General features: G+C 44.9%; 1 protein-coding gene across 1 annotated transcript in view; it reads left to right on the plus strand.

The window, feature by feature from the left end:
* The window catches only part of ICOS (inducible T cell costimulator), a 28,562-nt gene extending 20,754 nt beyond the window's left edge, over window positions 1-7,808 (plus strand). Inside the window, exons 4-6 of the mRNA XM_084818408.1 lie at window positions 687-814; window positions 2,238-2,329; window positions 6,792-7,808. Coding sequence (XP_084674534.1) covers window positions 687-814; window positions 2,238-2,312 — 203 coding nt within the window. The 3' untranslated portion in view covers window positions 2,313-2,329; window positions 6,792-7,808. The remainder of the gene's footprint in view (window positions 1-686; window positions 815-2,237; window positions 2,330-6,791) is intronic.
* The last annotated feature ends 3,211 nt before the right edge of the window (window positions 7,809-11,019 follow it).

Below are 11,019 nucleotides of genomic sequence, written 5' to 3' on the forward strand. Positions count from 1 at the left end.
AATTCTTACTTCTGTTCTGTGCAATCCTTGCAAATGGAGAAGCCCTCTCTAGGACTGGATTCAGAAGCTATATGGAGGTTGTCAGTGCCGGCTCCAGGTTTTTGAGGGCCGTCTGGCAATGCACCTTCAATGGGCCACTTCCCTCAGTGAGTCTACATTCCCACCGCCATTGTAAACCAGCTGCTGTTGTCACTTAGCCTCTTTCTCATCATTGCTACCACTTGCTTGCTTGACAGTCAGAGAATCGGTGAGCATGTAGACGGCGGCATCTCCTGCTCCTCCTTCTCACCACCACCATTGTTTGGGCCAGAGTGAGAGGCAGGTGACCAAGCAGGATGCAATGATAAAGAGGAGTAGCAAGTCCAGGGGGCTTTTGTCAGCAGGCTTCTGCTGGGGTGTGGGCCCTTGGCAGGGCCCCAACCACACTTATCCTTGATGCTGGCCCTGTTCATGAAGTCAGGATGGTGGGTAGCTCTGCCAGTTTCTCTTTGTCTCCCTTCTTCCCTCCATCTGTGGCTACAGCCTTACTCTCAGGAGGTATAGGTGCTACTGGTGCTGAGGAAAACTGGCAAGGTAAAGAGAAACCCTAGCCAGTTGTTGGGCTATACTACACAGACAGGTCACAATGGTGGTCTGAGGCCTCAAGCACTAATTCTAAGTCTTGTTTTGTTTTGTCCATTATTCAGAAGAATCCTACTTCTTATCAGAGAAATCCTGCTTCTTATCAGAACGTACATCATGGATACTCGTTGGGCTCACTGTTTTTTCTATTGCTTGTGGCCTCTGTTTAATAGCTTGTTGCCTCAGAAATGTGGTAAGTAATTTCTACAGCTGCCTTCAAACACTTCTAGCCTGCTCCCATGAGGTGAAATGATATTCAGGCTTTCATTTTAGTGAGATGCAGAGTAAGTAACATACTCACAGACATACAGAGTCAGCATGTAGAAATGGAAATTGCTTTGATGAACAAATTTGAGCCATTTTATTTACTACCTGAATTCAGCCACCAGTGACAGCAGTTTACTTTTAATTTTTATAAGACAGATTTGTTTATTGATTTAAAGACCTGGAGCTTTAGGGGAGGGAGAGAGAGAACTTTGTGCATATCAGCAAAATATATGAGGAAGCAAGTTGCCTAATTGCTCCCTTCCAAAGCAGTCGCAAATAATTGGTGGGCCCAAGCCAGCTCTGAAATCATTTGACCGGTACTGAACAGCCATGGCAAGAAAGTGGGGAACATGGGTCAATCGCATTGTACACTGGATTTGCCAAAGTGCCTCTAAATCAATTTTGGATTGTTCTTGTTCAAAAGCAGGTGATGGGGAGAGCTCACCTCTTACTTTCTTCTAATATGGTAATGTGTGGATCTTAGCATAAATGTCTTTTGACAGTGGGGTTGGTAGACACACTAGGAAGCTTCAAGGCAAAAAGGAAAAAGAAAAGAAACTCATGTTGCCATGTGTACATTACAGTGTACATGCTTTCCCCCAAACCATTTTGAAAGTATGTGTCAGAAGGCTAACATGAACTGGCCCGTGGAAATCAACCACAATTTAAACAAACTGTGGAAAATCTAAGAGCTGATTTGCACATAACAAGAAGCCACCATGGGTGAATTTCCCTGTGGGGCTTATCACTGCAGCGCCTGGACCATTTTGAACATTCAAGCTGTGGCGAGGCGCACGCTGAGGCTTGTTGTTATGTGCAAACCCAGTGAAGGAGGGTTGTTGGGGTGGTTAACAAGCCACCCACAATGTTAAAGCACACCATGGGTTCTGGATGGCTTGTTAACTATCCAACAACCCTCCCTCACCGGGTTTGCATGTAACGACAAGCAAACCCCGCCACAGCTTGAATTTTCAAAATGCAAAATGGCAAGCCCCAGCGGGAAATTCACCCATGGTGGCTTGCCATTTTGTGCAAAACAGCTCTAACTGTCCTGCAAAGAAAGGAAAGTTGTTGTGTGTTTTTTAATGATGTTTTTAATGTTTTACTAAGTTTTTATTTGACTATGGTTTTCCTGTTTTGAACTCTTTGTAAACTACCCAGAAAGGTGGTATAGAAATATAATAAATAAATATAAATAAACATTAAAAGAGGTGTGTGTGTGTGTGTGTGTGTGTGTGTAAATTACCACCCTAAAATTACCACCCTAATTACCACCCTAATTAAAATGACCACCCTACGGTGTGTAAATTACCACCCTAAAATCCACAGCATTTTCTTTTTGTCCTTAGGTTTGCCAACAAGTCTCCAGCTCTCATGACTACAACAATGAATACATGTCCATGGCAGCAGTGAAATCTAACTAAAAACCCAGCAACCTGAGGTAATACACAATTTTGTTTAATCAAACAGAGATCTGAAACTAGCTTCTTTTGAATAATTTGCCTCTAAAGGCCTGGCTCACGTAAAATGCTAAACCAGGATTTATTTGACATGCACAGAAAACACTGTCTCAGGTTCACACGCTTCCCTCTCCCCTTTTTCCTCCCGCACAGCTGGCAGGAGGACTCCTGCTGAATTTAGTTTCCCTTTACATGAAAGCCAGCTTGTTGTTGCATTCAAACCAGAGATGGTGGTTTAAAACAAACTCTGGTTAGTTAAACAAAGTAGCAAAACAGTGTGTTTGCAGCTGGCTTCTTTTGAAACTGAGCAAAGTTTGTTTTAAACCACAATCTCTGGTTCAAATGTAATGACAAGCCAGCTTTCATGTAAAGTGGAACTAAACTCTGCACGAGTCCTCTTCCCAGCTGGACAGGAGAAGTGGTGTATGTGTGTGTGTGGGGGGGAGGCGGTGGTGAGCTCGAATCTTTGCTCCGGCTATTCCTAGTTTGCACACATAGTGCTAAATTCTGGCTTACCATTACATGCAAATCAGGCTAAACAAATGTTGCTGGACTTAATTATCCTGATATAATAAATATATTTGCTATAATTGTAAATAGGTGGCAAGTTTATGCAACATGGGATGGGGTGGGGCGGGCATTTTGTGTGGTAGTCACCAAGAAAGAAAAAAAATGGAAGTGGAAAACCTTACTCAACGCTACTTTATACTTTACAAGTTGCATATAGAGGGTGGTCACACCCATACTTAGATAAGCTTAACATAGGCGATATGAGGAGAGCATCTTCTCATTGTTTTGTTCTTTTTGTTACATTATTGCTAAATAAGAAATATGGAAAGTACTGTATATAAGAAGGCTCCCTACAAAGTACCATACTTTCCCTCTACTTTGGAATTGGGAACCCAGGCATATATAATTCAGGCCAACGTTGATACAACAGGCAAATATTTGCTATAGGAAAAGCATAGTACCAGCTACCTAGGGGTGTGTGTGTGTGTGTGTGTGTGTGTACGCCATGGGCTTTGAAAGTGCATCACATCCAAAAGCCATTTGGAGCCCTTTCCAAACCCTTTGTGCCATTGTCAGTTTCTGTAGATGGCGGAGGGCCATTTTATGCAGCCAGTTGAAGTGGCAATTATCAAATGAAACTCCTAATACTTTGTCAGGTTGTATTAATGCAAGCAGTGGGAGAGGTGGAAAGGCCCTCCTGGCCGTGGCAGACTTTTGCCACCTGTTGAGCAGTTTGATCATCCTGTGCCATCAGCAGTGTATTCAACCTTCCAGATAAGAAAAGGGTACAGTGTATTCTACGTCCAGCATTACCAAGAGGCAGACGTCCCAGATGGGTTTATATCTAATATCTTTATCTGATACTATATTCTTATGATGTCCCAATGTGTTTCTTATTGGAATCACTACATACAACAATCGCAGGATAAGAAGGCTCTTCCCTTAATAGCTGAGCTGTGATGGCCATTATACTGAGTGTAGTTTTCTATCATAGCTTGAGAAATCTCTCTGGATGTATTTAGCCTACAAACAATGGCATCAGCTTAAGGTGCATCTTTCAGTTATCAAGAATTAATTGTGGCTTGAAAGGCTAGGCAGTAATGCTTCTGAGTAAGTATGGAAAGTTGTTGAGGTCTTCCATAGTATGTACATCTGAGTAGAAGCACATGTCAAGAAGTAAAGCTAGAAAGACCACTGCTTAATCCACCCACCCCAAAATAGACTGTGTCACATTTTTAAATTATCTAATATACAGAACTTATCTGTACAGTGTATTGCAACATGCTGTTCAGAAAACCAGGTAAGGGTCTGGAAGGGCAAAGTATATGTTACATGGGACAACCATGTCTCATGGCCTAATTTTTAACTTTTCAAATGTTTTGAACTGAAATACAGCCGCAGGCATGGCCAACTTGTAATAGTGGGAGAAGACGTATTTGTCTCTTTCCCTTTGCATAGCTTTTCCACAGTCTTTCTCCCAATTCCAGCTGCTATTTGTCCCATGAATGGAAATGTAAGTTTGGGTAACTTTTATCTCACAGGGCAAAATTTAGCATCAAGTAGCAGGGGGGTATTTCGATCATGAAAACTCTGTTGGGGAGGGGGAGGGTTAAACACCGCCTCCCCTCCACCATGGCTCTGAACAAATTAGCAGGACCCCTGGGCTGCATTTGTTAACAGAAAAGGTAGCCAGGACTTAATCAGTCACAGATCTCCTGCATAACACATACTGTTTGTTCCTAAGGATTAGTTCTCATTGAGGTGGAAAACTTGTTTTTGGTCTGTACCACTTCAGGCAGCGGTACAGTGGTACAACCCATGCAGGGTTCACAGGACTGAATACTTCTCCACAGTCTGCACCGAAAACATTTGTTCACATTGAAAACTAAATGTCAGGAAGGGGGTTAGGCTAGAATGCTTCTTCCTGACATAGGACGGCCAGGTGGAAAAGAGGACAGGGCTCCTGCTCCTGTCAGAGTGGTGTGGAAGAGGGCATTTCAGCAGGTGTACATCCCCCTGCTGGGATTCCAGCTGAATCTACACACAGCAGTTTTACCATTACCGTACTGCAAAGATAACTCTTGGTGCACATGACACCAGTAGGCACCAGTAGTCATCACCGCAGTATGATAATGGTAAAACTGCTGTGTGTAGATTCAGCCTCCCTCTTCGGCACAGTTATGGAAGGGGCAAGAGCCCTGTCCCCTTTTGAATTTGGCCATTCTACCCTGTGTGGTTAAATAGTTGCATGAACCCACCCATTGCTTTTTAAAATCTGCCCCTCTCATTTGTCCTGGCCTCTCCCACACTTCCTGTGCAGAAGTGCAATCCTAGGTGGGGTTGGGGAAGAATATGCTGTCCCGGCCAGGGCGCAGTGGGTGTTCATGTACAGGGGGGCGGGGAGGTTTTGCTGAGCTTTTCATTCCAGTGGATCTATTTATTTTAAATTCCCTACAGCAGTGGCGTAGTGGCACATTCTGAACTGCAAATGCTCATCCTGACCGTCCCTAGAGCCACGACCCACAGAGCGTCCAAAAATGCAGGCACCTGTGTTGATACCGCCCCCTCTCTTATATATGTGTTTTGTGAAGCTAATGGGACTTAGTGTCCCATTCGAGACCTAGCCACCCCCCAAATACTTTGCATTACAAAAAGGATAAGCTAAAAACAATATTCTGGCTGGGAAAATCCATTCCGCTCCCCTCTCCCCCAGCTACTCAGAGAATTGCAGCTAAGCTCAGAGGAAGAAGCAGATGATGTCATCACCGCTGCTAATCAAAATATCCCAAATAGCTTCAACCTCTTGAGCCCTGGTTCCGCTACACCTCTGGATGAAAGCAATCAATGTGAATTAGCTCTGGATTGGGCTCTTCTGGGGTAATGGTCCCCACCTTGGAACACCCTGTTTTAAGGTCTTACGCTTGGTAACCAATGGTAGCTTTCAGCCTGTAGGACTTTCTGTGGCTGGAGCTGGCCCTGGGGCCTCTGGTGGTGGATGGCTCCCGCCCCCCACCTCCAGTATTGCTCCTCTTCACTAGTGGAGGCTGGCAGAGAGGCACCTCCTACGAATCCTAATCCCCCCCCCCCAGCAGACTGGATCTGGGAGCTAGCATTAAGAACCTAAGAAGAGCCCTTCTCGATCAAACCAAGGGTCCATCTAGTCCAGCATTCTGTTCACACAGTGGCCAACCAGCTGCCCATGGCAAACCCACAAGCAGGACATGACTGCAACAGCACCCTCCCACCCATGTTCCCCAGCAACTGGTATACATGGGCATACTGCCTCTGATACTGAAGGCAACATATAGCCATCAGGACTAATAGCCACTGACTGAACAACAGAGTATTGCTCTGGCTGCTGCTAATTCTGTTTCCTTATAGAACTATGGTCTCTCGAGTTGATCAAAGGGGGCATATTATACTGGGTAAAGGTAAAGGTGTCCCCAACCAGTCGTGTCCGGCTCTAGGGTGCGGTGCTCATCCCCGTTTCTAAGCCGAAGAGCCAGCGCTGTCCGAAGACGCTTCCGTGGTCATGTGGCCGGCATGACTGAACACCGAGGTGCACGGAACGCTGTTACCTTTCCCGCCGAGGCGGTGCCTATTTATCTACTTGCAATGTCTTGCTTTCGAACTGCTAGGTTGGCAGGAGCTGGGACTGAAGACGGGAGCTCACTCCGTCACGCAGCACTCGGGTCTCGAACTGCTGACCTGCCGACCTTCCGGTCTGCAGTTCAGCGTCTTAACCACTAAGCCACCGCGGCCCTTTATTATACTGGGGCTATGCACCATTTGTCTGCCATCATTGCCAGTGTGGAAAGTAATTCTTAATGTAAGAGAGCAGCATCGCTGTTGAGTCAGTATAGTTTCAAAGGGATTGGATTCCCACTTAACGAGGCTTTATTCTTGTAACTGGCTCAGGCTTTTGTTTTTTAGGTGCGAACTTCTGAATAAGCCAGAGGGAGCACAGCATGGAAGAGACTTCCATCGCCTTTCGGTTTTGAGTTGGGTTCATATGCTGGCAATGGGCATTGCTCGCTCATCTGCTCTGAAAGGAAACAAACCACGCGACAACGTTTTCCTATTGTGCCTTGTTGTAACTAATCTTCATATACTACACAAACAGAACATGCCAAAACAACATTTATCGAGCAAAATAGCTGTGAGTTTGCTTTCCCAAAGGAATTTTTGTAGCTCTGTAGAAAGCATGACTTTAAGCTTTTACAGCACGTCTTCACTTTAAAAAAAAACCGACAGGAACACAGCAACTGAGATTATATACTTTAGTAAGCTCCAGTAAGATAACCATCAATATCATCATCACGTTGCCGCGGCTGCTGCTGTTATTGTTATTATTACTATTACTGTTGTTGTTGTTGTTGTTGTAAGAAAAATCAGTGAATATGACCTCCATTTTGCATCCTTTTTACTTCATCAGTACCAGACATATCAGCCTGCTTAATACCAGACTTAACATCGGACACATTAGTCCTACAGTATGTGACTGCATGAGAACCAGTATGGTGTAGTGGTTGGAGTGGGAAACTTGCTTTCCTTAACCACATTTATTTTGCTTTCCTTAAGCACAGATGGAATAGCTAACACAGGAGATGCTGTGCAAAGTTGTTATCTTCTTGTTGATCTGGACAAATCTGTGACTTAAAAGGCAAATCTCTTTGCATTGACAGTGCAAAAGATTAGACATAAATTTGATGTGCAAAACCTAATTAAGTGTTATGGGGACCATATACTGTGATGGCTTGTTATAGGCCAGCTCATAATTTGATTCTTAGTTTGTTCACTTTACATTGTAAATTATGTACTAACTTTATCTTAAAATCTGTATATTGTATATTGTTTGCTGTATTGCAGTTGCAGATCTGAAATACATTTTCCGTGCTATGCAAGAACTCAAAGACTACAGGCTAATAAATGTTACTGAATACTGTCTATGAGAAGGATAGATTCAAATTTCCACTCAGCTGGGAATGCCCCCTCAGGCTAAATGATGTCATGATGACATCATTGCCATTACTGTACACACCCATTTCCTGTTATTGCTGGTCAGAGGTGTTGCACGGTTTTTTGATGGAGAGGAACAGCCCTAGGACAGCGCAGTGTCATCTTAATGTGAGCCAGAAGGCAGCCGTGGGATATGCGTACACGCTATGGATAACAATGTCTTTATCATGCAGCCCTCAACACTAGGGATGTCAGAGAATTCCGCCATGGATCTCGGTGAGGCTGAAAGCCAGTGCGTTCGGCCCCCCGAAATCCGTGGCGGAACGAAGCCCCCCCACCCTGCAAAATGGGCCCGGAACGGAGCACCTACCTGCTGCCGTCCGCGCTGCATTGCGAATGGCGGCCATGTCTGCGGCTGCCATTCGCTTCCTCCATAGAGCCTTGATAGGCTACGTAAATATAGCTATTTGCGTCCCTGCGGAAGCCGTGATAGGCTACGTAAGTATTTACGTAGCCTATCATGGCAAAACTAAGGGAACGCAAATGGCAGCGGCTACGGCGGCCGCCATTTACATTCCCTTTTTTTTTTTTGCTGTGATAGGCTATGTAAATATTTACGTAACCTATCACAGCAAAAAAAAAGGGAATGCAAATGGCAGCTGCCGTAGCCGCCACCATTTGCGTTCACTGTTGTTTTTTTTCCGTGATAGGCTACGTAAATATTTAGATAGCCTATCATGGCAAAATACAGGGACACAAATGGCGGAGGCTATGGCAGCCACCATTTGCGTCCCTGCAGGCTGCCCAGCAGCCAGCTGTCTGGCTGCGGGCGGCCCTGGCTGGTGGCTCTGTGGAATCTCTGCGGAGCGGAGCCGGCCGGAGAGAATTTCGGGGGTAGGGACGGAGCGCCTCCCCCTACTGCGAATGTCACCCTTCGAAAAGGTAAGTGACTTTCATACATCCCTACTCAACACCCTAAAAAACCTATGCCCTTTTTCCAGCTCCAGAGGCCTTGGGCAAGGAACTTTTCAACCTAACCAGCATCAAAAGTTATTTGTGAGACTAAAGGCCAAAGTAGATGCGATGTAAATGGCTACATTCCTTTATGGGTGTGTCTTCCCTGTTTGCATATAGAGCAGAGAACAGAGCTCTGACTTTTATGTCAAAAGGGATACAAGGGTTAGAGCGGGTGGGAACTCTCTCCTTCCATGCTCTGTCTCTCCACACACATTTTTTCCTAACATTGGAACCAGGCAGGTTGGAGCCAGGCAGGAGACAAGTGTTTTGAGTGGCTTAGTGTGGGAAAGTAGGGCAGTGACGGTTCAGCTCCCTCACTACACCCATTTCGATGTAAAAACTAAGACCACAACCATGGTTACATCCAGCTGGCAATAAAACACTGAGCTTCTTGGAGGAAAAGTGGAATACAATTAAATTCAATACGCCATGTGCATTATGTACTTCAGATTGACATGCCACAAAACTATGGATGGAACTTCATGTTTATAGGGAAAACACAAGGTTCTCAAACCACATGTGATCCTCATAAGGCAAATGCAGGGAAGAATTTGAAGGCGGAAGGGCGGTTAACCTTTTCCCTGCTTGTCAATTTTCTCCTACAAACGCCTTTTCCAGCTAGTTTTACAGTGCAACCCTATGCATACTTACCTGGAAGTAAGTCCCATTGAATTAAATAGGACTATAATAAGCCTTAAAACCTTGAATTAAATTAGAACTATAGGCACCTGGGATTTCTCCATTTTCTTTTCTCCTGCGCACATCTGCTTTTTCCTGCACACGTGCCTCCCCTCCTTTTTTATCCTTACTTTTGAGTAGACATACATAGAGATATTAAATTTCCAGAAATTATGAAGCCATGGAGGAAAAAAAAAAGTTTTTTCCCCTGGATTTTCGGGGGGGGGGGGAATGGAAATTTTGGGGAAAATGGAAAAATAAGCAATACTTTTTTTTTTTTTAGCTCTCTTTACAGATCTAAAGTCACTGGGTGCAATCCTATGGAGATCAACATAAGCCTCCAGACTCGGAGCCTGGTGACTATCCTATGCAGGGTGGTTGGAGCGCAGAGGGGAGCTCCGTCCACCCTTCATTTTTGGCTAGATGTGGGACTTCAGAGAGGGGGGAGCAGGCTGTGTGGCATATAGGAAACCTCATAAACAGTCTTCTCCCCTCCCTGCCCCCAGGACCACCCCCTTTTTGCCCTATCCAAGCTCTGTTTCAGAGTGTGGAGACAGGGAAGAACCATGCCAGCTACAAGGGGGTGGGAGCAGGGGTGGGGAGTGCAGTTTCTGGAAACAGTGCCTAGTGGCCACAGAACTGCTCCCTTTGTTGCTTTAGGACAGCCTTCTCCAGCCTGGTGCCCTCCAGATATTTTGGACTACACTTCCATCAGCCTTAAGCAGCACAGCCAATGGTCAGGAATGCTGGGCACTGTGGTCCAAAACTTCTGGAGGGCACCAGGTTGGGGAAGGTTGCTTAAGGAAAATAAAGCAGCCTTTCTGTTCCTAAAATTATTTTATGTATGACTTAGTTTGCTCATAAAATTATTGTTATATTTGAAAACTTTTAAAAAAGTATTTTATTTGAAAACATTAAAAAATGAACTCAATGAGTACATTTGCAATTATTGTCTGAATAAACTATACTTAAACAATTAATATACCAAACATGATTAATTTTTTGAGCAAACCAACTTATACATAACCTATTATAGGTTCCTAGTTTATGCCTGACCAGAGGGAACTTCAGCAAATAGTCCCTGATTCATCTGAATAATCCTAGAAGCCAGAAGAAACAGGAAGAATTGGAGGAAGACAAATCCAGAAACACAGGACTCTGCAGAACAAAATCCAAACTGTCAAGAATGTACGTTTCCTTCCATATTATGATATGGTGACTCTGGCTGGATCTACACTTACCGCCTTTTTTCGCTTCCAATGAGGTTTCACTGCCCGCCTTTCACACTACGCCATACCCGCCTTGAATTGGAACCGGAATTTCCCACTTCCGTGCTCCCGCTTTCAATACCCTGATGTCTAGGGATGTACGAAAGTCACTTACCTTTTCACAGATTCTGTTTGTGGGGGGGGGGAGGCACTCCGTCCCTCCCCCCAGAATCCTCGACGGGGGAGGAGGCTATCTGGTCCTCCCCCCCGGAATCCTCGACAGCCAGCTCTGCTCCGCG

The sequence above is a fragment of the Heloderma suspectum genome, chromosome 1 (genome assembly GCF_057233095.1).
Source record: "Heloderma suspectum isolate Gila_16-S chromosome 1, 16-S_ref, whole genome shotgun sequence".
Taxonomy (NCBI): Eukaryota; Metazoa; Chordata; class Lepidosauria; order Squamata; family Helodermatidae; genus Heloderma; species Heloderma suspectum.